The sequence below is a fragment of the Lichenostomus cassidix genome, chromosome 7 (assembly GCF_008360975.1).
Source record: "Lichenostomus cassidix isolate B80296 chromosome 7, HeHo_3.0, whole genome shotgun sequence".
Taxonomy (NCBI): Eukaryota; Metazoa; Chordata; class Aves; order Passeriformes; family Meliphagidae; genus Lichenostomus; species Lichenostomus cassidix.
This window is the reverse complement of record NC_139488.1, coordinates 36,398,962-36,420,514: the sequence shown is the minus strand read 5'-3', so window position 1 is coordinate 36,420,514 and position 21,553 is coordinate 36,398,962. Positions and strand designations below refer to the sequence as shown.

Here is a 21,553-nt window from a genome sequence, read left to right as displayed (position 1 = left end):
GACAAGGTTCCTATAATTTTAATTGATGTGCTCCATATTTTCCCTGATTGCTGAGATTTTAATATATTTTGGAATGCCCTATGAATCTCATCCTGTTCTCCTTCTTAGCGTTTATACACTGAAGCATGGAATAAAGACAAGACCACGATTCATGTCATGCCTGACACCCCAGAAATCACGCTGGCCAAACAAAACCGACTGAATTACAGTGAGGTGAGTGCAGCTGAAAAGCTGAGACAATTCATTTATGCTTCTGAAAAGTAAATTTTGTCACCTTTATCTTTATGTAATGGTAAAACATTGTCAGGTTGTTTAGTTTCACATATTTCCAGTTCCAGTGCTGAAATCAGAGTTGTTCTTTCATTGGAATTTACGTCTTGGATTTTTAATTGGGCTTTTAAAATATATTATCAACTATAAACAAGAAGTCATTTCTATAGCAAGGTGTGGAAATAGATAATTTAGGTTTTTACATGTTCCTTTCCTTGCTTTCCCTAAATGATTTTCATTTGACAAATACCTACAATAAATGAAAAGGTTTTTGAAATCTGCGGGTTTTTTATTTTATAGAGAATAATGTTTAAATAGCCTGAAGATTAACAATATTTTCAGGGACTTTATTTCTCTGATTGCACAGTCATGCTTAACTGAAATGCTATTTTGAATTTTGTTTTTCGAAACTAAAATGTGACTCTTTTTCTCCCAGAAAATGTACAAACTGGCCTTGGAGGAGTCGAAGAAGAAGGGCCATGATTTGCGTTATGATGCCATTCCCATTCAATCTGCCAAAGCCTCCAGGGAGATTGCCAGTGAGGTGAGCAGGCTTTGTTCTCACTTCTGTAAGGATCTGGTAATGGAAAAGAATCAGAATGCTTGTTCCATTGTTTGTTAATGTCACACTTCATAGAATAGATAACACTGAAATCTGTTTTCATAGTGATTCTATTGAATGATTCCACTGCATGCCTTTAGTGCATGGAAGGAATGGATATCCACTATTTTCATTATAAGGAATATATGACTGTAGTAAATAAATAGAATAATGTAAAGATTGTTGATATGCCCCTGCAATACTTCCATTGATGTCCATGGATGTTCAAATAGGATGATCAAAAAGATGTAGGAGTCTATGCTAGAGTTTGTCAAGTTAATTTCTGGTTCAAAATAGGAAATACTTTAAAATATGTCCCTGAAAGAGATATATGTTGGTAAACCAATTCTAAAAGTTTTAATCCCTGTCTTTTTTGGAGGAAAGAAATAATTCTGTTGAAGTGTCACACTGAAATTCAAAATGTCTGTGTAGAAAACCAGGAAAAAGCTCTGCAGTGACTGGGACAGGTTTTGTTTTGAGGATGAGGCAACATCATTAAGAGACAGAGGATAACAGATTTTTATGCTCCTTGTTTTTTACCAAGAAATCTGTCTATTTAAATGATTTGTGTTAAAAAAATCAAAATATATAAATATATATGTGTATTTTTTTTTCTGCAGTACAAGTACAAGGAAGGGTATCGCAAGCAGCTAGGCCACCACATTGGGGCCAGGAACATCGAGGATGACCCCAAGATGATGTGGTCAATGCACGTGGCCAAGATCCAGAGTGACAGAGAGTACAAGAAGGACTTTGAGAAGACCAAGACACGCTTCAGCAGCCCTGTGGACATGCTGGGAGTGGTGTTGGCCAAGAAATGCCAGCAGCTGGTCAGTGACATTGACTACAGGCACTACCTGCACCAGTGGATCTGTCTGCCTGACCAGAACGATGTGATCCACGCCAAGCAAGCCTATGACCTCCAGAGTGATGTGAGCAAATCCTTACATTTGTGTTACATAATTAGATACTCTGGGTCTTGCACAAGCCAATTTTTAAAATATGGATTATATGCCTTAGTTGCTTGCATCAGACTTGTTGAAATGTTTGTTATTCTTTCATCAAATTTATGTTTAATCCTATTTTCTCAGCCCTTAACCTGAGGTATAATTTGTGTGTTACTCTGATATTTGCATTGAGCTCCAATATCTGTTATTTTTGTTATTTAATAATTATTTTACTTAATATTCAAAAATAACAATTGTTTTCAGAACCATATCCTCAGAAACATACCCCGTTGCTCATCTATGGTGTGCTTACTTATATTAATTTTAATATTTGATCACACTTGCATGTATATAACAAACTTTTAAACTTTTTCAGGCTGTTTACAAATCAGACCTGGAATGGCTGAGAGGAATTGGATGGGTTCCTATTGGTTCCTTGGAAGTTGAGAAAGCCAAGAAAGCTGGAGAAATCCTCAGTGACAGGAAGTATCGCCAACCTGCAGACACAATCAAATTTACCAGCGTGACTGATTCCTTGGCCATGGTTTTAGCCAAGCAAAATGCTGAGATCATGAACAAGGTGAGGGTGGTATTGCCAAATAATAGAATTTTTTCATGAGGTCGAAAATACAAATTACAAAGGAAAACTAAAGACTTGTGGATTTAAGAGAAAATCAATGTCCAGATTCAGCCACTGAAAGCTGTTCTCGCAGGGCTCAGTTTGAAGTGAACAGTTGGTAAAAATCTACATTAAAAAGTCCCTTAAATCACATATTTTGCAAGAGTAATATTGCATGATGAACAAGTTATGAGGAAATACCTCAAGTTCTCTGGAGGTGAAACTTCTGCTATGTATCTCAGATGTGAAGGGGGAAAGTCACGAAATACTTCCTCCATCTCCTATGTAAGAACTTATACAGAATAATTGATACAGTTTTCCTCCTATGGCAGTTTCTCCACAACCCAAAAATCAATTAATTGCTGCACCAGCTTAGCCTGAGAAATAATGAGGAGGGAGAAAGTTTCCTTCTTGAGCTGTTGAGAGAGAAGCTTTGCTGAGTCAGGGCATTTAGAGCTTACTGGAACTACTCATAGCAGTTTGTAAGATAATTGTAATTGTAAAATAATTTCATAAGAACTGTTTCTAAAGGGCTGTTTTGTTCTCTCGTAGCGTTTGTACACAGAAGCCTGGGATGCAGACAAGAAAACCATCCATGTCATGCCTGACACTCCAGAAATTCTGTTAGCAAAGGCCAACTCAGCCAATGTTAGCAATGTAAGGACATTTAAGCATTTACCAAACCAGTGGGAATGTAGAGTTACATAAGTATTTCTTTAATCATAAAGATCTTTTAAAATACGTGTTCACAAAAATTTTGAGAAAAAATTATGAAATGTAGAAATCCCATCTTTCAGAATATTGATAAGCCATTTTTTGTCTTCTTTTGTGTAGAAACTTTATGTACAAGCCTGGGAAGAAGCCAAAAAGAAGGGTTATGACATGAGAGCTGATGCAATTCCAATCAAAACCGCGAAAGCATCAAGAGATATTGCAAGCGATGTATGTTTTTCCTTTACATTTATTTTCAGTTACCTTGAAAACAAGAATATATATATTTGTGATCAGCAGCAATAGTAGATTACAGGACTTTCATCCCAGACTCACTTCTTTTTGTATTTCCTAGTACAAGTACAAAGAAACCCATGAGAAGGAGAAAGGCCACTACATTGGGTGCCCCAGTGCCAAGGATGACCCCAAGCTGGTGCTGGCCGCGCGCGCCATGGCCCTGCAGAACGACCGCCTCTACAAGAAGGCCTACAACGATTCCAAGACCCAGATCCACATCCCTGCGGATGCCATGGCAGTGCAGGCAGCCAAGGAGTGCCAGAACCTGGTCAGTGACGTTGATTACAGGCAGTACCTGCACCAGTGGACCTGCCTGCCTGACCAGAATGACGTGATCCACGCGCGGCAGGCCTATGACCTCCAGAGTGATGTGAGTGACAATAGCTGTAGGAATGCTTCAGGGCAAGTGTGTGAGGCTCTGTTTGTTAGTGACTGGCAGATATACTTTCAAATGCACATTGATGAGTCTGCAGTATGTCCTGGTATGTTTATTTTATTCTTTCCAAAGGATTTCAGCCTGGGGATCAGAAATATTTGGGGTGGTTCACAAGAAAGCCTTGTCTTGATCTGCTCTAGAACATTTACTTGTAGACTATTCAAAGATTTGGTTTGAATGTAGCAAGTGTCTTAAAAGTATTTTTCCTATGCAAATCAGGAGTTCTGTGTGTGGAAAGGACCTACTACAACACAGCCTCACTGGGTGCTTGTTGTGTGAGAAGGAGCTTGGGGAAAGTCTTTCAAAAAAACTTCCTGAACTTGGAGTTAGAACCACAGAATTGCAAAATGGTTTGGGTTTGAAAAGATCATGTTATTCCAGCCCCCTGCCATGGGCAGGGACACCTTCCACTAGACCTGGTTATTCAGAGCTTCACCCGGACTGGTGTTGAACATCTCCAGGGATGGAGAGTCCACCAGCTCTCTGGGCAAAAAGGGTTATCTCTGCAATGCCAGTAACCCTTGGCTTGTTTGTAGAACGTGTACAAGTCTGACCTGGAATGGCTGCGAGGCATTGGATGGCTGACAGAAGGCTCTGTGGATGTGGTCAAAGCCAAGAAAGCCCAGGAGCTCCTCAATGACCGCTTGTATCGCACACGGCCGGAGCAGCTGAAGTTCACCAGCATCACTGACTCCCCAGATGTTGTCCTGGCCAAGACCAACGCCATGCAGCTCAGTGATGTAAGCTCACCTTTCACTTATGGGATGCATTTCTTTTCTTCGTGGTCTACCACAGGAATGATTAGTTGGAAGTTTTGCAAATTGGAATTACCAAAGAATTCCTGTTGGTGTTTTTTTCTCACCATAGTAAAATGCCATTATTCTTCCTTTCTCCTCAGCGTCTGTATCGTGAGGCTTGGGATAAAGACAAGACCCAGATTTCCCTCCCTTCAGACACTCCTGTCATGCTGCAGTCCAAAGTCAACGCTCTCAACATCAGCAATGTAAGGGAATGAAATGAAAACATGAGTTTTCTGTTAAGACACTTGCCAGGATCATTATTGTAACTCTGCCAGTTACAGGGGGCAAACAGGGTCATTCCAAAGAAGTAGGTTTTTAGAGAAGGCATTTCACTATGTTTAACAAAGGTGATTGATTTTCTTTGCAGAAACATTATCAGAAGGCCTGGGATGAGGCCAAGGCAAAAAGCTATGACCTAAGAGCTGATGCCATTCCCATCAAACAAGCCAAAGCTTCCAGAGACATTGCCAGTGAGGTACAGCCTTCTCTTTATGGTGCTTCTGTCTCAGCAAAACTGAGTGAAGCTGACAGCCTGGGGAGCTGAAAGCCTGTTGTTTGATGGCTGTGTTCAGGTGTGCAACACATGACTTCCTTTTTGTCTCTGCATTTCCAGTACAAGTACAAAGAAACCCACGAGAAGCAGAAAGGCCACTACATCGGGTGCCCCAGTGCCAAGGATGACCCCAAGCTGGTGCTGGCTGCGCGCGCCATGGCCCTGCAGAACGACCGCCTCTACAAGAAGGCCTACAATGATTCCAAGACCCAGATCCACATCCCTGCGGATGCCATGGCAGTGCAGGCAGCCAAGGAGTGCCAGAACCTGGTCAGTGACGTTGATTACAGGCAGTACCTGCACCAGTGGACCTGCCTGCCTGACCAGAACGACGTGATTCACGCGCGGCAGGCCTACGACCTCCAGAGTGATGTGAGTATCCATGGACATGAGTGGTTGTAACTCTTACTCTTTAATACATTGCAGCCTTATTCTGATTGTTCAATGCTATGCAGTCACAACAGATTTATATTTAGACTGTTTTCTTCAATTTTTTATGCTACTGCTATTATCTGCTGTTTTTCACCCTTAAAAGCATTGGTTTTACCTCTAAATGGTATGAAACTGTAGTTGATTGCTGCTGTGTTACATAAGGCTTTTGTGGTGGATTTGGATTTTTTGGAGTGGTGTGGAGGGGATGAAGGATTTGTCTCTCTTGCTTTGATGGGACTTAAGAATAACAGCTGCTTGCTGCCTTGCATCCAGGTGGCTTTTGTTACTCCTGTTTACTTGAGTCAGCTTGGAAATTTATTCAATTGGAAGAAAACTCAGTGAGGTAGCCAGTGAGAGGTTTTAATGGCTGATTGCAAAGTAGGAGGAGTCACTGCAGCTGATTCGCTGACTTGGTTTTACTTCTTATCAGTCAACATCAATCTCTCTTCCACTGTTTCAATTACAAGCTTTGGAGATGAGGTTCCTGTTCCTTACTTTTTCAATTTTCCTGGTTGGTAGCTTGGGGTTTTGTTAGAACTTGTAAACTGTTGAAATGACTGGAGGAATAAGTATTTTGGAGGGGACAGGAAGACTCTTCTAAGCTCTTACTATTCATCTTCATTGACTGCAATTCCATTCAGTTGTTTCCCCTTAAAAGGTTTAGAATGCGTTGTTTAAGAAATGAACTGCATAAAACCTGATTGCCAGATTTAATTTTGTTTATGACTCTGAACATCTCCTGGATATAAAAGGGATTAATCTAGCTCTAGCTAGGTTTGTAAAACACAAGCTGCTTTGCATCGCTTAAAATAATGAAGACAATAATTTTAAACAATGTTTTCCTTTTCTGACTATCTCTTTTAGGCTGTGTATAAGGCAGACCTAGAGTGGCTCCGTGGGATTGGCTGGTTGCCCAATGACTCTCCAGAAATTAAGAGAGTGAAGAATGCCCAGGATCTCCTGAGTGACAACGTGTATCGAACCCCCATTGACAGCGTGAAATACACCAGTGTTGTGGATTCCCCAGATGTTGTTCTGGCCAAAACCAACGCTGAACAGATCAGCATTGTACGTCCCAACCTCCTCAAAGCTTCTTCCCCACTAGAAACTAAAGCTAAAGAGAGATCTCACTGCTAAAATGTAAAACTGATCAGTGGTATTTTAAGTTTAATGCTTCTCTGAACATTTTATTCTTTAGAGATGATAATTCAGGAGAGATTTATGGGATTTTATGTTGTTGATAAGTGAAATTCTGTAATTCTGATATTATTAAATGAACTGTCTTAACAGCCCAAGTACAAAGAAGCCTGGGAGAAGGACAAGACTATGATCCATATTATGCCAGACACACCTGAAATCCAGCTAGCCAAGGCTAATGCTGTTAATTACAGCCAGGTATGTTTATCATTCTGTTTGCTCTAAAATTGTATGTGAATTATATCATTCTAAGGTGTTGCATCTCTGAATCTCATTGAAGTCTGTCCTCATACAGGGCTTGCAACATCTCCCTTCCCTCTACTAAATATCCTTTAAGTATTTAGCCACTTTAAAATAAATGCTTGCATACATCTGTTAAAAAATTATTAATATCATTCACCACTGAGAGAATATTTTATTGAAATGGATGAGAATCCAAGGCATATAAATACTTTCTAAACTTTTACAAACACCTTTCTGTGCTTCATAGGTTGTACAACTGGTGGTGTATATTTCAGAGGCAGAAAGACTGGAGCTGTGTTTAGGGTTAGGAGCAGGAGTAATGCATGGAAAAAAGTTCCATGGTATTTCAGCAAATAAATGGCTTTGTTTCCATAATGGCAAATGTCAGAGTATTCAGAATATGTGTGTTGTTTTCCTCTGTCTTTTCAGAAACAATATAAAGGAGCTTGGGATGAGTTGAAGATGAGCTACGATTTAAGAGCAGATGCAATTCCAATCAAGACTGCCAAGGCTTCTAGAGAGATTGCCAGTGATGTAAGTGCCAAAAGAGGCATCTCCCATGCTCCAAGAGCTCTTTCCTGCTCACTGTTACTGATGATGACCTCTGCTCTTCCCCCAGTACAAATACAAGCTGGAGCATGAGAAGCAGAAAGGACACTATGTGGGAGTTCCGAACGCACAGGGAGATTCCAAAATCCAGTTTGCCCTGGATGTAGCCAAAGTTCAGAGTGAACGGGAATACAAGAAGTACTTTGCCAAGCTGAAGACCCAGTGCCACCTGCCCGTTGACATGATGTCCATCGTGTCAGCCAAGCACGGGCAGACCCTGGTGAGCGATGTTGACTACAGGCACTACCTGCACCAGTGGATCTGCCTCCCTGACCAGAATGATGTGATCCATGCCAGGCAGGCCTACGACCTCCAGAGTGATGTAAGTTCACATGAAAGCACTCCTTAACTTAGCCCTGTATTGCCTCTTCTTATTCTGCTTCAGCTCTGAGGAGTAGCAGGATACTGCTCTTTTCCTGGATTTAGGGAATTGGCTTTGCTCTTGGTTAGAGTTTCAAAGTGTAGGCCACTTATAAATTCCCGTGTTTGAAGGGTGATAAATTCAGATATAGTGCTCGTGTTGGAATTACTGCTCCCCTTTTAACCACTGTTATTTATGAATCTTACTGGGAACTGTAGCTAACAGCATGGACCCTGTTTTGTTTTCCCAGGCTGTTTACAAAGCTGATTTGGAATGGCTGAGGGGAATTGGATGGTTGCCAAATGATTCCCTTGGAGTCAAGCATGTCAAATATGCTGGAGATCTCCTGAGTGACGTAAGCCAATGTTTTTCAATGGTAGAATTTTCTTCAGGGGTATTTGTCATGCAAAGTATTTTAAGTGCTTAAACACTTTCAGGTTTTTTCCAAATGAAAAATTCAGCTGTAGTATTTTCACAGCCTTCATAGTGTATGGAGAGCTTTTTCTCCATGTAAATTTCCTTGTTTTGTGTATGTATTCAGAGTTGCTGTATTAGGCACCAAATACTTCAGGGTAATCTGACTGTTCTTTTCTCTTGTACAGAGAAAGTATCGCACAAAAGCCGAAACTCTTCCTTTCACTCCCGTGGCAGACAGAGTTGATTATGTCACAGCAAAAAATAGCACTGAAATTCTCAGTGATGTAAGTTTGCTCACAGCTGTTGAGCTACATTTGACTTCTGTGATTCTGTATTTAATGTGCTTTGTCTAATGGGGTTGGTTCGTTATTTCACGTGTAAATGATGATGTTTTCCCAATTCTGTGGTGGTGCTACAAGGCAGTCATTTCTTTCTGTGCCCTAGATTAAATACCACAAGGCATGGAATGAGGCCAAGTCAAACTATACTCTGACAGACACACCACAGCTGGACATGGCCCGAGAGGCAGCCAGAATTCTAAATCAGGTACGTGGTCTCTCTTTGAAAGCTTCTACTCACATTTTTTAACTATTCAGAAAACCTGCCGTATTGATAACAACTTTCCCTTCAGGGAGGATTTGTTATCCTTATACTTTTCTACAAGTTCCTGTAACAGTTATCATTGTAGTACTGTTGAATCCCTCATCACTTTTATTTCCCACAGAATTTATACAAGGAAAGCTGGGAGAAAGAAAAAGCCACTGGTTACCTCCTGCCTCCTGACACGGTGCAGATCTCTCATGCCAAGCACTCGAGTGATGTCCAAAGTGAGGTAATGATTTTTCTCATTAGGAAGATGACTGCTTGGAAGCCTGAAATGTTAAAGGCCTTGAAAATTCCCAAACAGCTTAAAAACTTAAAAAGCTTTCCATTTGGGGTAACATCCAGACTTTCCATAGCCCATGAATTCCATTCTCCTCCAAACCAATTCAGCCATCATTGTGATTATGGGTTTTGGAGAAATCAGTGCTGAAGGTCAGCTTGACCCTTCCATATTCACACTCTCCAGAAAAAGTCCTTTCAAAATCAACTGACCTGGACTTCCATATTTTATAAGTGTTAAATAATTGAAGTGATACTATGATTATAACATACATGACTCTGATTTCACTTTTTGGCTTATCACAGAGGCTTCCTCCTTGAAAACCTGCAAACCAGTACACATTTTACATTTTAAAGTTTTGCATAACGGATATTGATATTATTACATTATTCTTATTTGGATTAAACATTTTGTCAAAACAGTGTGATGTAAATACCTTAGATAATCATCTAGTCTTCAAACAGTTCAAATTCAAATTTAGTTGAAATAATTTGTTGCCAAAATGAGACTAAACAAAATTACTTGAAAACATTTTCTAACAAATTATTCGTCTTGTGTTGACAATACTATTTACTAAAAATTGTGACTATATTAGATTGGAAAGTGCTGTATTTTGAACTGGAAGGCCTATACAAAGTGACATTACTGTCTGTGTAATTTTTTTTTATCTGGTCATGTACTGAAAACCTAAAACTGTGTTTGACAACTCCCTGTCTCACCTGCTCTTTGTGCTGACAAACGTGAAGCTTTAACTCCCAAGTTAAAACCAGAGTGGATACAGCCAGTGCTGATTTTCTCCATTTCTCCCCTTTCCCATCAGCTGAAATACAAAGCTGAGTATGTCAAGCAGAGAGGTCACTACGTGGGAGTTCCCAAGATGAGGGATGACCCCAAGCTGGTGTGGTACGAACACGCGGGTGAAATCCAGAACGACAGGCTCTACAAAGCCGACTACAACAAAACCAAATCCAAAATCCACATGCCTTCGGATGCCATGGCAGTTGTGGCAGCCAAGGAGTGCCAGAACCTGGTCAGTGATGTTGATTACAGGCAACACCTGCACCAGTGGACTTGCCTGCCTGACCAGAACGATGTGATCCATGCACGGCAGGCCTACGACCTGCAAAGTGATGTGAGTGATGGGACAGCTCTACAAGGTCATTTCCACATGGTTTGGCCTAAGGGTATTGCCCACAGTGCACAATCCATCCTGAGTTCAATAATTTCTGTCATTTTGCATTATCTTTCTGATTTAGAACGTTTACAAAGCTGATTTGGAGTGGCTTCGTGGCATTGGTTGGATCCCTCTCGATTCAGTGGAACATAAGAAGGTGAAGAATGCCCAAGAACTGATAAACAAGGTAAGAGAAAATATTTCAGTGGTTCCACAATTAGCACTTCTTTCTCTTACACAGTGTTTAAGCTATTATTTCACTTTTTTGCAGAGAGCATACACAAAAGAAGCACTTGAGAACTTCTCCAAATACACCAATGTGGTTGACACTCCTGACATTGTTTTGGCAAAGATGAACTCTGTCAATCAGAGTGATGTATGTATATATTTTTTTTTTAAATTGAAACTTTTCTATAAGAGTTAGCAGATTATTTAATTGCTTTTGCTAAACTATACTAGTTTTAGCCTTATATGTCTGTGTGTGTACGCCTCATTAATAACAGGGCTTCCTGGGTTAAATAAGTTTAGTAAGAAGTGATATGAATGGACAACACAATATTGCTATCCAAATAATTAAACACTTTTCTATAGAAGAATATGGCATGTCCCTGATGTAGAGTTTGCATAGGTTTTTCTTATAGTTGTTGAAAATTGACTCCTGTTCTTGGTGAACAGCAGTTAATGGAGTTCCTGGTGTTGCTAAACTCTATTTGCTGAGCAGTATGTTTAATTTTACAAGAATGCCATGAGGATTTTGAGGTGACACAGTGACATTTGCCTGTGTACTACAGTGGCTGGAATGTCCTGCACAATATTATTACATCATAGCACAGGATAAAATTAATGTCTATTACTAATAGATGGACTAATGGGAATAATGTATTTCTCCTGTGGAATTAACACTGTGTTTGTTTTCTTTTTTAGCTAAAATACAAAGAAACATTTAACCAGGAGAAAGGACAGTACATTGGGTCTGATGATACACCTGCTCTGCACCACGCCAAAGACATGGCTTTACTCCACAGTGAGGTGAGATCCCATAAATATCAACCTGAGCCCTGATTTCCATGCTTTGAAAGCACCAGAATGTGGGGTGGACTTGAGGAATTGTTCTACTCCCAGTAGTGGCACTGGGAAAGTTATTTAATCCCTTTGTTCTTCAGTGTTTCCCATTTTGGATAATTAGAAGCAAGATAATTTCTTTCCTTATTGAACTGAGCTTAAGGCACAGCTGTGTGATGCTTGGAAGTTATAATAGTCTGACAAAACCAAATGTAATTCCATCCAATAATATCTTCTGAGACTAGTGATAAATTTTACATTTACTTTTTTTATAAGAAAGGAAAACTGTAAATGATTTACATTATATTCATTATATTAAGCAGTTATTTTTGAGTAGTGTCACTGATTTTAATGAGAAACCTCTATTTTTTTGAAAATATTGGTGATTACTTGTTTGTATGAGTAGGCACTTTAGTCTGAAGGTGAATATATTAAATACTTAACAAAATAAGTATTAGGAAAGTGCCACTGGGGCTAATTTTTATTTAATAAACACAATGTTACTTGAGGACTTTTCACAATTTTGATTGTCTATAAAATTATCAATCTCAATTCTATACTGCACTTCTAAACTAGTTCACATCTCCATTTTGGGTATTTTTATTACTTTTCTGGATATTAATGTGGCAAAGAAAGCAGAAATCACCTCAAATTTGTGCTCTGATACTTTCCTGAAGTGAACACTTGTTCTGTTTGCCTCACACTGGATGACTGATCCAAATTAACATTCCCAGTTTAATTTATTGGGAACCACTCTGTAAAAGCAGTCACATTCCATGTCTGTATAAATGGCAGAGTCAGGTTTCTTGGGAAATATAATTGATTTTTTCATCAAAACCTTTCTGTGCTTTGTTTGTCCAGAAACATTACAAGAAGGCTTGGGAATTGAGCAAACCCATTGGATACACTTTGGATGAGAAATATGTTCCACTCGTGGGAGCCAAACATGCAAACCACATCAACAGTGAGGTCAGCAGGGATTTCCCATTCTTTCCCTTTTCTCCCTCAGTATATTGTTAGAATGAATGTTAAAATTTCCATGTCATCATTTTTCAGCGTAAATATAAGGAAATATATGAGAAGCTGAAGGGCCATTACCTGGCTGGGAAGGATATTAGTGATTTCCCCAGTGTCATTCACTCCCTGGAATTCCAGAAAATGAGGAGCGCGGTAAGGAGGGAATGAGTCTTCCTGGAATAGTTTCATTTGCTTTATTTCACTGATAAAATTCACTATTTCATTGCTTAAACATAAATAATGCAGTGCTTAATAGAATTATAGAATCACAGGATCATTCAGGTTGGAAAAGACTTCCAAGATCTGTCCAACCTTAACATCAATCCAAAGTAATGTCAGTAAAAGTGATTTCAACCTGCTTATGCTTTCTGAATGCTTATTTTATATGTGGGTTGAAAAACTGAACTTAAAATTATTTAGGAAATTAGGAAGAGTTCTGTTTAGGTATTAGAAATATTGGAGTAAGAAAAAAAACCCCTTTTTCTATTTCAGTGTAAGGATCTGAGCAGTAAAAAATACCACTTGGGACTATTTTTCTTTACAAATAGAAGTGTAGATTTTGAGTTGAAATAGGAATTTAAGAACTGGGAAAATAAATGCACATTTGGTGTGTTGCATTGCACATACAGCATGTCATGCAGGGCATAAAATTAGTGTAATCCCAAATATTGCCTTTACTTAGATGAAACCCATATTTGTAGCAAATGACTTTTTTCATCTTGAAGCCTTCTTAGTTTTCTCACCAGCTGCTAAATCTGCAAGTGAATGTTATTCTTGTCCTTCTTGAACCACATCAGAATAAACAGTGATTAACATCAAAGTTAAGATTTCATCCTGTTGAATCCCATGGGAGTTTAGCCACTAAATCCAGAAAACGTATCTCAGATTATGCTGTAGCCTATCAGTCAAAGTTATGCAGAAAATCACTATTATTTCCTCTCACCCTTTCCCCCAATCTTTGCTGTCCAGCTGGCCTACAGAAAGAATTATGAAGACACCAAGAAAAATGTCCATATCCCGACTGACATGATGAATCATGTCCTGGCCAAGAAGTGCCAGTACATCCTCAGTGATCTGGAATACAGGCATTACTTCCATCAGTGGAGTTGTTCACCTGAAGAAAATGATGTTCTCCATGCCAGAAGAGCCCAGGAAATTCTGAGTGATGTATGTTTATCATTTATTTGGAATCACAGAATATCCTGAGTTGGAAGGAACCCATTAGGGTCATCCAGTCCAACTCCTGGCTCTGCACAGGACACCCCAAAAGTCCCACCAGGAGCCTGAGGGTGTTGTCCAAACCCATCTAGAACTTATGTGAATTTACTGAACTCATTTATTGGACTTTATAGCAGCCTTTCCCATCATTTTCTCCAAGTTATTTAAATATAAAATACTTTCAAATGTCTTCCACAGTATTTAAATATGAAATTGATAACCATGGCTTTAGATCCTTAGTAGCATAATGCTGTTCACTGCAGTGATCCTTATCTGCTGTAACTGGGAATGCTGGAATTAGCACTAAATTAGCTAAACAGCAGCCAGGGAAGCATCCAGAATCCTTCTGGATTCAGTGGGTCTGGAAAAGAATTCTCCTTGTTTCTTGGGTTGTATTAGCCCACAGCTGAGAGAATGATGCTCATATTCTGTAGTCAAAGGTGTCTCAGCTTGGACCAACCAATCCTCCCAGTAAAATCTGATGGTTTGTTACATGCCTGCCTTATTAGTATGCAGAATTCTTTGGTTTAATTGGGAGAAGGCAAATTTCTTCCTAATATATTGTTCTGTTCACTTCCATGCAGAATGTGTATAAAGATGACTTAAATTGGCTGAAGGGACTTGGATGTTACGTCTGGGATACTCCACAAATCCTGCAGGCTAAGAAATCCTATGACCTCCAGAGCCAAGTAAGTATTCCCTAAATAAATAAATATTTATAAGACTTGTTTTCCTTATGTTTGTGGTTCACTGGGGTTGACATGTCCTAGTCCAGAGCAGAATGAAGTAATTATTGTTACATCAGAAATATTTTGTTCAAACTGAGATAGCAATCTTAAAAGAAATATTTTGTTCAAACTCTGATAGTACAGTCTTTGAGTTGCTTCTGTAGAGACATCACTTGTGATATTGAAGGAAAACTTAGGAGAATGAAAGACACCTGTGCTTTTTAATTTCATTATTCCTTGGTTCATCCTGGCTATATATTAAGTATTTCTATTTTATGACCTGTCACTGTTAGAATTGGTCTTAACTGTAATCTTTGACTTCAGTTGCCCAGATGTGATTTTAAAGGAAGCTGGCAAGCGATTTCCAGCTAATTATCAGTATTAATCAGGTGGTTTTTTTGTTTTGTTTCCTTAGATAAAATACACCTCTGCAGGGAAGGAGAACTTCCAGAACTTCAGTGTGGTTACAGACACCCCAGTCTATGTGACTGCACTGCAAAGTGCTGCCAATGCCAGCGAGGTGAATCCCCATCTTTTCTGCTCAGGATTGTCCTTCTGAGCATTGAAACCATTCACTAAACCCAGCTTGCATCTTCCAGGTGAAATACAAGGAGGAATTCCATAAAACTAAGGACAAGTACACAACTGTGACTGAAACAGTGGATTCAGAAAGAGTTAACAATTTGAAACATCTCTACAGTGATGTAAGTGTTTACACACAATTTTTTTTTCCTTAAGAACCTTTAATGTGGGATTTTTATTTAATTTTGTTTGTTCACTCTGTTTGAGCAGAAACATCCAAACAAGGAGCTTATCAAAGGCAGTGTTGGCCCTCTGCACTACTTGAGCTTGGGGGAGATGATGTATTTCAGGCAAGGGTTGTATTTGCCAACTGTAACACCACTCTTGGCAAAACACATGGATTAATAAATGGATTCCCTGAATAAAATTGCACCTGGACAAAATTTAATCCTCATATGAGAACAGACATGAATCGTTAGAGAGCATTTTTATCACCCTGTACATGCACTTGTTTACAATATTTGTTTACAATATGTTACTATGGGATGTCTAAATAAAAGCAAAATGGCTTTTGATTTCTATTGCTTGATGATTATTATTTAGGAGAATTATTTTTTCCACTCACACAAACTTTCTATTTCCCCACAGAATCTCTACAAGAAAGCCTGGGACAAAGTGAAGGCCACTAGCTATGCCTTGCCCTCAGATTCTGTTGCTCTTGCTCGTGCCAAAGAACTGAAGCACAACGCAAGCATTGTAAGTGAATTCAATTATTTTTTTTTTAAATCAGATCATCAATTCTAGCAATGAAATTGTTCACACCTTGCATATACTGTAGATGTAAATATTTTTTAAACTTTAATTTATCTTCCCTTTTTAATTGAGATACGATGTTTATCTGTAGATAATCAGTTTTCTGTGAAAATCATAACAGTCCTTTGTGGTTTCCTGTCATGGAAATAAAAACGTCACATTTTATACCAATCCAAACTGCCTCTTGAAAATGACTGGTTAGGGTTTTTCTAGTCTAAATTCCATGAGCATCCAGGTCAGAAAAACACCAAAAATCTTTAAATAATAGTTTAGTAAATATAGAAGAACATCAGCTTCACTGAACTGACAATTATGAGAGATCACCCCCCAGATCTCTTCAAATGAAAGAGCTGGAACAATCAACAAGTACCTCATTCTACATCTATTTATTTTTAAAATCCTCTAGTCAGCTGTTATTTTTACCCATTGTTATGATTGTTATGAAACCAGAAAACCAAAATCCTGCTTTAAAGCCTTTCCCTACTTGTTGGTCTCACCTTCTTGCTTAGTGATGAATTTTGTTCCAAAAATGGATGACTTGCTGGAGACAGTTAATTATTGCATTTCTTTGCCTCTGCTCAGGTCAAATACCGTGAGGAGTATGACAAGTTCAAAGCCCTTTACACTCTCCCCAGAGGTGTTGAGGATGATCCCAACACGGAAAGGTGCCTCAGAGTTGGGAAGCTCAACATTGATGTGAGTGTTGGCTCTGGAGATGAGTTTTCCTGATAAAACCATTCTTATCTCAGAAGAATACCCAAGTTCTACCCAAATTCTACCCAAAGAACCCAAATGCTTTGATCCAGACATCCCATTCCCCTGTGCCTTTGGCAGTGTGCAGTATTGGCTAAATTCTAGAATGCACCCATAAATGTAAGCTTTTAATTCAATTTCTGCATTACCTGCATGGCCAAATCTTCAGTGTAAAATGGATAAAATGCATAATCAGCCTTCATTTAACCCATCAGCACCGTGAAAATTGAACAAATCATATTTTACCTCCCTTGTTGAGACTCTGAAAATTATTTTTAGAGCAGGCCAAATGTAAATCTTGGTCATGGCTGAAGCTATCGCTCTCCCACTGACATCCCATCAAAATAGCAATGATTTCCTCCAGATTTATCAACAATTTCTGCTTCAATCCACAGCGTCTGTACAAAGAAGCCTACGAGAAGACCAAAGCCAAGGTGCACATTGTCCCAGACATGGTGGACATCATTTCAGCCAAGGATGCCCAGAAGAAGATCAGCGAGGTCGATTATCGCACGCGGCTCCACGACTGGCTCTGTCTGCCAGACCTGCAGGTCAACGCCCACGTCAGGAGAGTCACCGACCAAGTCAGTGATGTAAGTCCCCAAAACACCTCTGCCTGGCTCACTTTTGGAAACATTCCTGCATTTATGCTCTCTTAGAGGAAATGATTTAGCAAAAATTTCGCTGAAACTTCTACTTGACTCTATTGTGTTGTGGTTTTGTGACACTTGGCAATAAATGTGTAGTTCAGATGGGGATTAGTTGAAGAGAGTCCCAGAATGGTTTGGGTTGGAAGGACCTTAAAGCTGTTCAAATCCACCCCCTGCCTTTGTCAGGGACACCTTCCCCTATCCCACGTTGCTCCAAGCCCTGTCCAACCTGGCCTTGGACACTTCTAGGGATGGGGAGGCCACAAACTCTCTGTACAACAATTTCAATAATTTTAGTGTTATCAGAGTAGGCATTTGGGTCCTGACATTTCAATTCTACCCATTCAGCCATCCCTGTCTGTAAATTTTACTTTATTTGGTTGCATAAGGTGTGGAAACATTGGAACTTTGAGAAAAATCCTGGCTCTGCAAAATTTCTACACATTTGCCTTGTGTAGGTCAGCCCAGGAGTAGGATCTGGCAGTAAATCAGTGCCCAGTAGGATGTGAAGGTAGTTTTTTAAAAAAAAAATCATTGGATTTTTAATTTATTGGTCTAATTGAAGCAAATTGAACAAAAATTACTTAAACTCCGAAAGGAGTTTTGATTTTCTCAAACAAAAAAAGCCAAAATAGTAGAACCCCTCCCTGCCATCACTGACAGTTGTGTTTCAGCCTGCTCTAGGACAAAGGGATTAGATCCTGGTAGAATTCTTACAGATTCTTTCTCTGCTGTGCTGCTTTAGGTGATCTACAAGGATGATCTGAACTGGCTGAAAGGCATTGGCTGCTTTGTCTGGGACACTCCTGAAATCCTCCATGCCAAGCAAGCCTACGACCTCCGCAGTGATGTGAGTGGATAACACTGGGTTTGCTTCTCAGTCTTCTTTTTCACTCCAGTGTAGCTTTATTCTGCTCCAGGTGTAGTCTGGAACATGTTATTTATCCTTTACTGAAGGATTCATTGAATAACCAGCCATAGCTTCAATATACTTTCTGTTTCAGTGCTGGTTTGCTAATAGAATAATTAAATAGTAATAGAATAAATAGTGAATAGAATTCTTTTATTTCTCTCTGCAGATTAAGTACAAATCTAAGGCAGAAAAAATGAAGAAGGACTTCACTGTGGTCACAGACACTCCTGTCTATGTCCAGAATGTGCTCAGTGCCTTGAATTTAAGTGAAGTAAGTTTGTCTCACTTTCCACCTAATATTCCATATGTTGTTACCTCACCAGTTTTAGAAATGTGACTTTTAATATTTTAAAAATAATTGAATTTTAATCATTTATTCATTTCTGGTTATCTACAACTCATTGTAGACACAATCACTAAAATCATTAATTGCCTGAAGCCAAAAAACCTTCATCCAGTTTCTTTAGGAACAATTCCCATTGTGTGCAAACAAAACATACTGTGAGAGAACATGACAGTGATGAGTTTTTCTCTTTCCCAGGCTGTCTATCGTGGTGATTACAGGCAGAATGTCAAAGGCAAGATGATCTCTACTGATAAAACAGTGGATTTGGAGCGGGCATATAATGCAAACAAAATACAGAGTGAAGTGAGTACAAAACTTTGGGCTTCACAGCGTTTGTGATACTGAAAAAACAAATTCTTTTAATGTCAATACCTGGTTTTAACTTTTCAGGTGAAGCTGCATGTCACTGCTTTAAAATAAAGTGGGAAAATACCCTCATTGAAGACACAAAGATGCATTTTAATGCAGACATGGGGGAAATCTTCTTGCCAGTTGCAACTGAGAGATCCCTGAGATGAAGGGATTTTCCCCTCAATACTTCACACAAGTTGTACAAACTCTTTCTGTCTCCTCTTGCAGAATTTGTATCGCTGGGCTGGTGTGAATGCTCTGCCCACTGGATACAGCCTTCCCACGGACACTCCCAACTTCCAGCATGCCAAACACGCCCAGTACATTGGCAGTGATGTAAGTCAGGGACTGAGTCCTTCCACACCTTGGGAATGATATAGATTTTCTCAGGAATGTGCAAATACCTTATTAGATTCAAGAGAAATTGAATATATCATTAATGTTGGGCTGTCAGATAAAGGTAGAAATAATTATGATGTGTAGTGTGTTTAACTCTGATATACTACATCTCATTTATCTCTAAAAATCTGTCTTTTTATACAGCATAAATTACTGTCAGAAATGCAGTGTAGGTAGAATCGCAATCAAATTTAATTTCTGTATGGTTTTGTGCTTTTATAGGTGAAATACAAAGAAGCCTATGAACACATGAAAGCCAAAGGCTACACTCTGGGACCTAAAGATGTTGGCTTTGAAAATGTGAGGAAAGTCAATCAAGTCATTAATGAGGTATAGTAAATAAATATATTTGCTTTCAGTTGTATTTTCAGTGCCCAAAATATGCATAATCAGACTACATTGACTGGGAAGATGTAGGATCCTTCTTCTTTGAGGCTTTTAAGAACCAAATGTTGTTTAGAGAAGTATCCATCAAGAATGGTGAGGGATTATTGATCCAGATCTGTTTTATTCTGTTACTGTAATAAAAAAATTGCAGCCTAATTTTATTAGCTGCAATGGAAGTTGAATAGAAATTATTGTATCTGTTTGAAATTGGATCACAATAGTTTTAGGTTTTGTATGTATTTATTCACTTCTTTCATCAGTAGGATGAAAATAAGACATTTGTATTTACATAGTTTTAGGATTAGATTCTGAGGTTCTTCTATTGGAAACAATTACTGAAAATCTTCACCTGGGTAGAAAATAGTAATTTGTGTAAGCAGTGCTGAACTTCTCTGCCATTTCAAGGTTTTACAATGTTTCAAGCTGTGTTAAAATGCAAAATGCTGTCTCTTGTGACAGAGGCTGTATCGGGCAACCTACCACAAGAACAAGGACAAGATCCACACCACCCCTGACACACCCGAAATCCGCCAAGTCAGAGCCACCCAGGAGGCTGTCAGCGATGTAAGAACCTTCCTAACACAGCAAGGCAAGAAACTGAGATTATTCCCTGACCAAGCATGTGAAATGACGTTTTGTTCTCTCTCTTTCCAGCTGATCTACAAGTCAGATTTCTTCAAGATGCAGGGACACCTGATCTCCCTGCCCTACACCCCTCACGTGCTGCACTGTCGCTACGTTGGGGACATCACCAGTGATGTAAGCAGCTGGTGTGACAACACCACAGCTCCAAAACTTCTGTCCTGGGAGTGGGACTGGGTTTCTCTCACTTCCATTTCATTCTGTAACAAAAAAATGCTTTCTCTCTGTGTTTAGGGACTGATGATTGAAATGATCCCCAAGGTTGACTGTTGATTTTATTTTCTGTCACAGAATAAATACAAAGAGGACCTGAGGTGGCTGAAGGGCTTGGGCTGCTTCCTGTATGACACTCCTGACATGGTTCGTGCTCGGGATCTCCGCAAGCTCTGGGTAAGACTTTTCCTCTGGGAACCAAGCATGACAATAATTCATTCATTCCTGTGCATGCAGGAAGTGAAACACGTGAAAATGAGCAAAGAATGGCAGAATTTTGTGCCATGCAGTCAATGAGTTGTTTCAAAGCACGGTTGGGTTGCAGTATAAAATTTCCTTTGTTAATACTGCTTTTCCTTTCCAGTCTAATTACATCTACACAAGTACTGCCAAGAAGCTGTGGCCTAAAGTCAGTGTGGTGTTGGATACTCCTGGATACAGAGCAGTGCAGGAACTAAAAACCCATCTGAGTGAGGTAAATTCTGTTATTTCTGCACAATTTTGTAGCTGGAATTAACCTCTCCCTGTGCTTTTTTCTGGAATAGATGGGATGTTATAAGTGCAAAGCTGTGATTGTGCAGCTTCTAAATAACAGCAGGAGAAATAATTCCTGGACCTTTCTCTTTCCAGCTGGTTTACAGAGCTGCAGGCAACGAGCTGAAGACAAAATACACTTCCATCCTTGATACACCTGACTTGATAAGAGCCAAGACAGGACAAAAGATACAGAGCCAGGTGAAAAATTTGTGCTGTTATAAAACTCAGTCAAGATCCTCCTTAATATATTGTTAAAGTTCAGTAAAAGCTTTCCAGGCCATTTCAAAGCAATGAAATTTGTCTATACATTGTGAATTTTCAGCTGTATTTCAGAGACATAAAGAAAAGTTTGGTTGAAGTGTATATTGTTTTGATTATTTTCTTCTTGCTGCAGTACTTGTACGTGGAACTTGCCACAAAGGAGAGACCTCACCATCATGCTGATGGTCAGA

The 21,553-nt window shown here is 39.3% G+C and overlaps 1 protein-coding gene across 1 annotated transcript in view; it reads left to right on the top strand.

Moving 5' to 3' along the window:
- Nucleotides 1-21,553, top strand: part of NEB (nebulin) — a 96,706-nt gene that overhangs the window by 38,577 nt on the left and 36,576 nt on the right. The window contains exons 62-103 of the mRNA XM_085067186.1: nucleotides 109-213; nucleotides 707-814; nucleotides 1,492-1,803; nucleotides 2,195-2,398; nucleotides 2,990-3,094; nucleotides 3,272-3,379; nucleotides 3,504-3,815; nucleotides 4,418-4,621; nucleotides 4,780-4,884; nucleotides 5,049-5,156; nucleotides 5,295-5,606; nucleotides 6,531-6,734; nucleotides 6,957-7,061; nucleotides 7,536-7,640; nucleotides 7,726-8,037; nucleotides 8,327-8,431; nucleotides 8,679-8,777; nucleotides 8,938-9,039; nucleotides 9,218-9,325; nucleotides 10,197-10,508; nucleotides 10,633-10,737; nucleotides 10,822-10,926; nucleotides 11,475-11,579; nucleotides 12,474-12,581; nucleotides 12,669-12,782; nucleotides 13,599-13,796; nucleotides 14,432-14,536; nucleotides 14,991-15,095; nucleotides 15,175-15,279; nucleotides 15,746-15,853; nucleotides 16,493-16,606; nucleotides 17,059-17,256; nucleotides 18,059-18,163; nucleotides 18,393-18,497; nucleotides 18,768-18,875; nucleotides 19,152-19,259; nucleotides 19,545-19,652; nucleotides 20,169-20,273; nucleotides 20,364-20,468; nucleotides 20,643-20,741; nucleotides 20,929-21,039; nucleotides 21,195-21,299. Of these exons, the coding sequence (XP_084923312.1) occupies nucleotides 109-213; nucleotides 707-814; nucleotides 1,492-1,803; nucleotides 2,195-2,398; nucleotides 2,990-3,094; nucleotides 3,272-3,379; nucleotides 3,504-3,815; nucleotides 4,418-4,621; nucleotides 4,780-4,884; nucleotides 5,049-5,156; nucleotides 5,295-5,606; nucleotides 6,531-6,734; nucleotides 6,957-7,061; nucleotides 7,536-7,640; nucleotides 7,726-8,037; nucleotides 8,327-8,431; nucleotides 8,679-8,777; nucleotides 8,938-9,039; nucleotides 9,218-9,325; nucleotides 10,197-10,508; nucleotides 10,633-10,737; nucleotides 10,822-10,926; nucleotides 11,475-11,579; nucleotides 12,474-12,581; nucleotides 12,669-12,782; nucleotides 13,599-13,796; nucleotides 14,432-14,536; nucleotides 14,991-15,095; nucleotides 15,175-15,279; nucleotides 15,746-15,853; nucleotides 16,493-16,606; nucleotides 17,059-17,256; nucleotides 18,059-18,163; nucleotides 18,393-18,497; nucleotides 18,768-18,875; nucleotides 19,152-19,259; nucleotides 19,545-19,652; nucleotides 20,169-20,273; nucleotides 20,364-20,468; nucleotides 20,643-20,741; nucleotides 20,929-21,039; nucleotides 21,195-21,299 (5,964 nt within the window). The remainder of the gene's footprint in view (nucleotides 1-108; nucleotides 214-706; nucleotides 815-1,491; nucleotides 1,804-2,194; nucleotides 2,399-2,989; nucleotides 3,095-3,271; nucleotides 3,380-3,503; nucleotides 3,816-4,417; nucleotides 4,622-4,779; nucleotides 4,885-5,048; nucleotides 5,157-5,294; nucleotides 5,607-6,530; nucleotides 6,735-6,956; nucleotides 7,062-7,535; nucleotides 7,641-7,725; nucleotides 8,038-8,326; nucleotides 8,432-8,678; nucleotides 8,778-8,937; nucleotides 9,040-9,217; nucleotides 9,326-10,196; nucleotides 10,509-10,632; nucleotides 10,738-10,821; nucleotides 10,927-11,474; nucleotides 11,580-12,473; nucleotides 12,582-12,668; nucleotides 12,783-13,598; nucleotides 13,797-14,431; nucleotides 14,537-14,990; nucleotides 15,096-15,174; nucleotides 15,280-15,745; nucleotides 15,854-16,492; nucleotides 16,607-17,058; nucleotides 17,257-18,058; nucleotides 18,164-18,392; nucleotides 18,498-18,767; nucleotides 18,876-19,151; nucleotides 19,260-19,544; nucleotides 19,653-20,168; nucleotides 20,274-20,363; nucleotides 20,469-20,642; nucleotides 20,742-20,928; nucleotides 21,040-21,194; nucleotides 21,300-21,553) is intronic.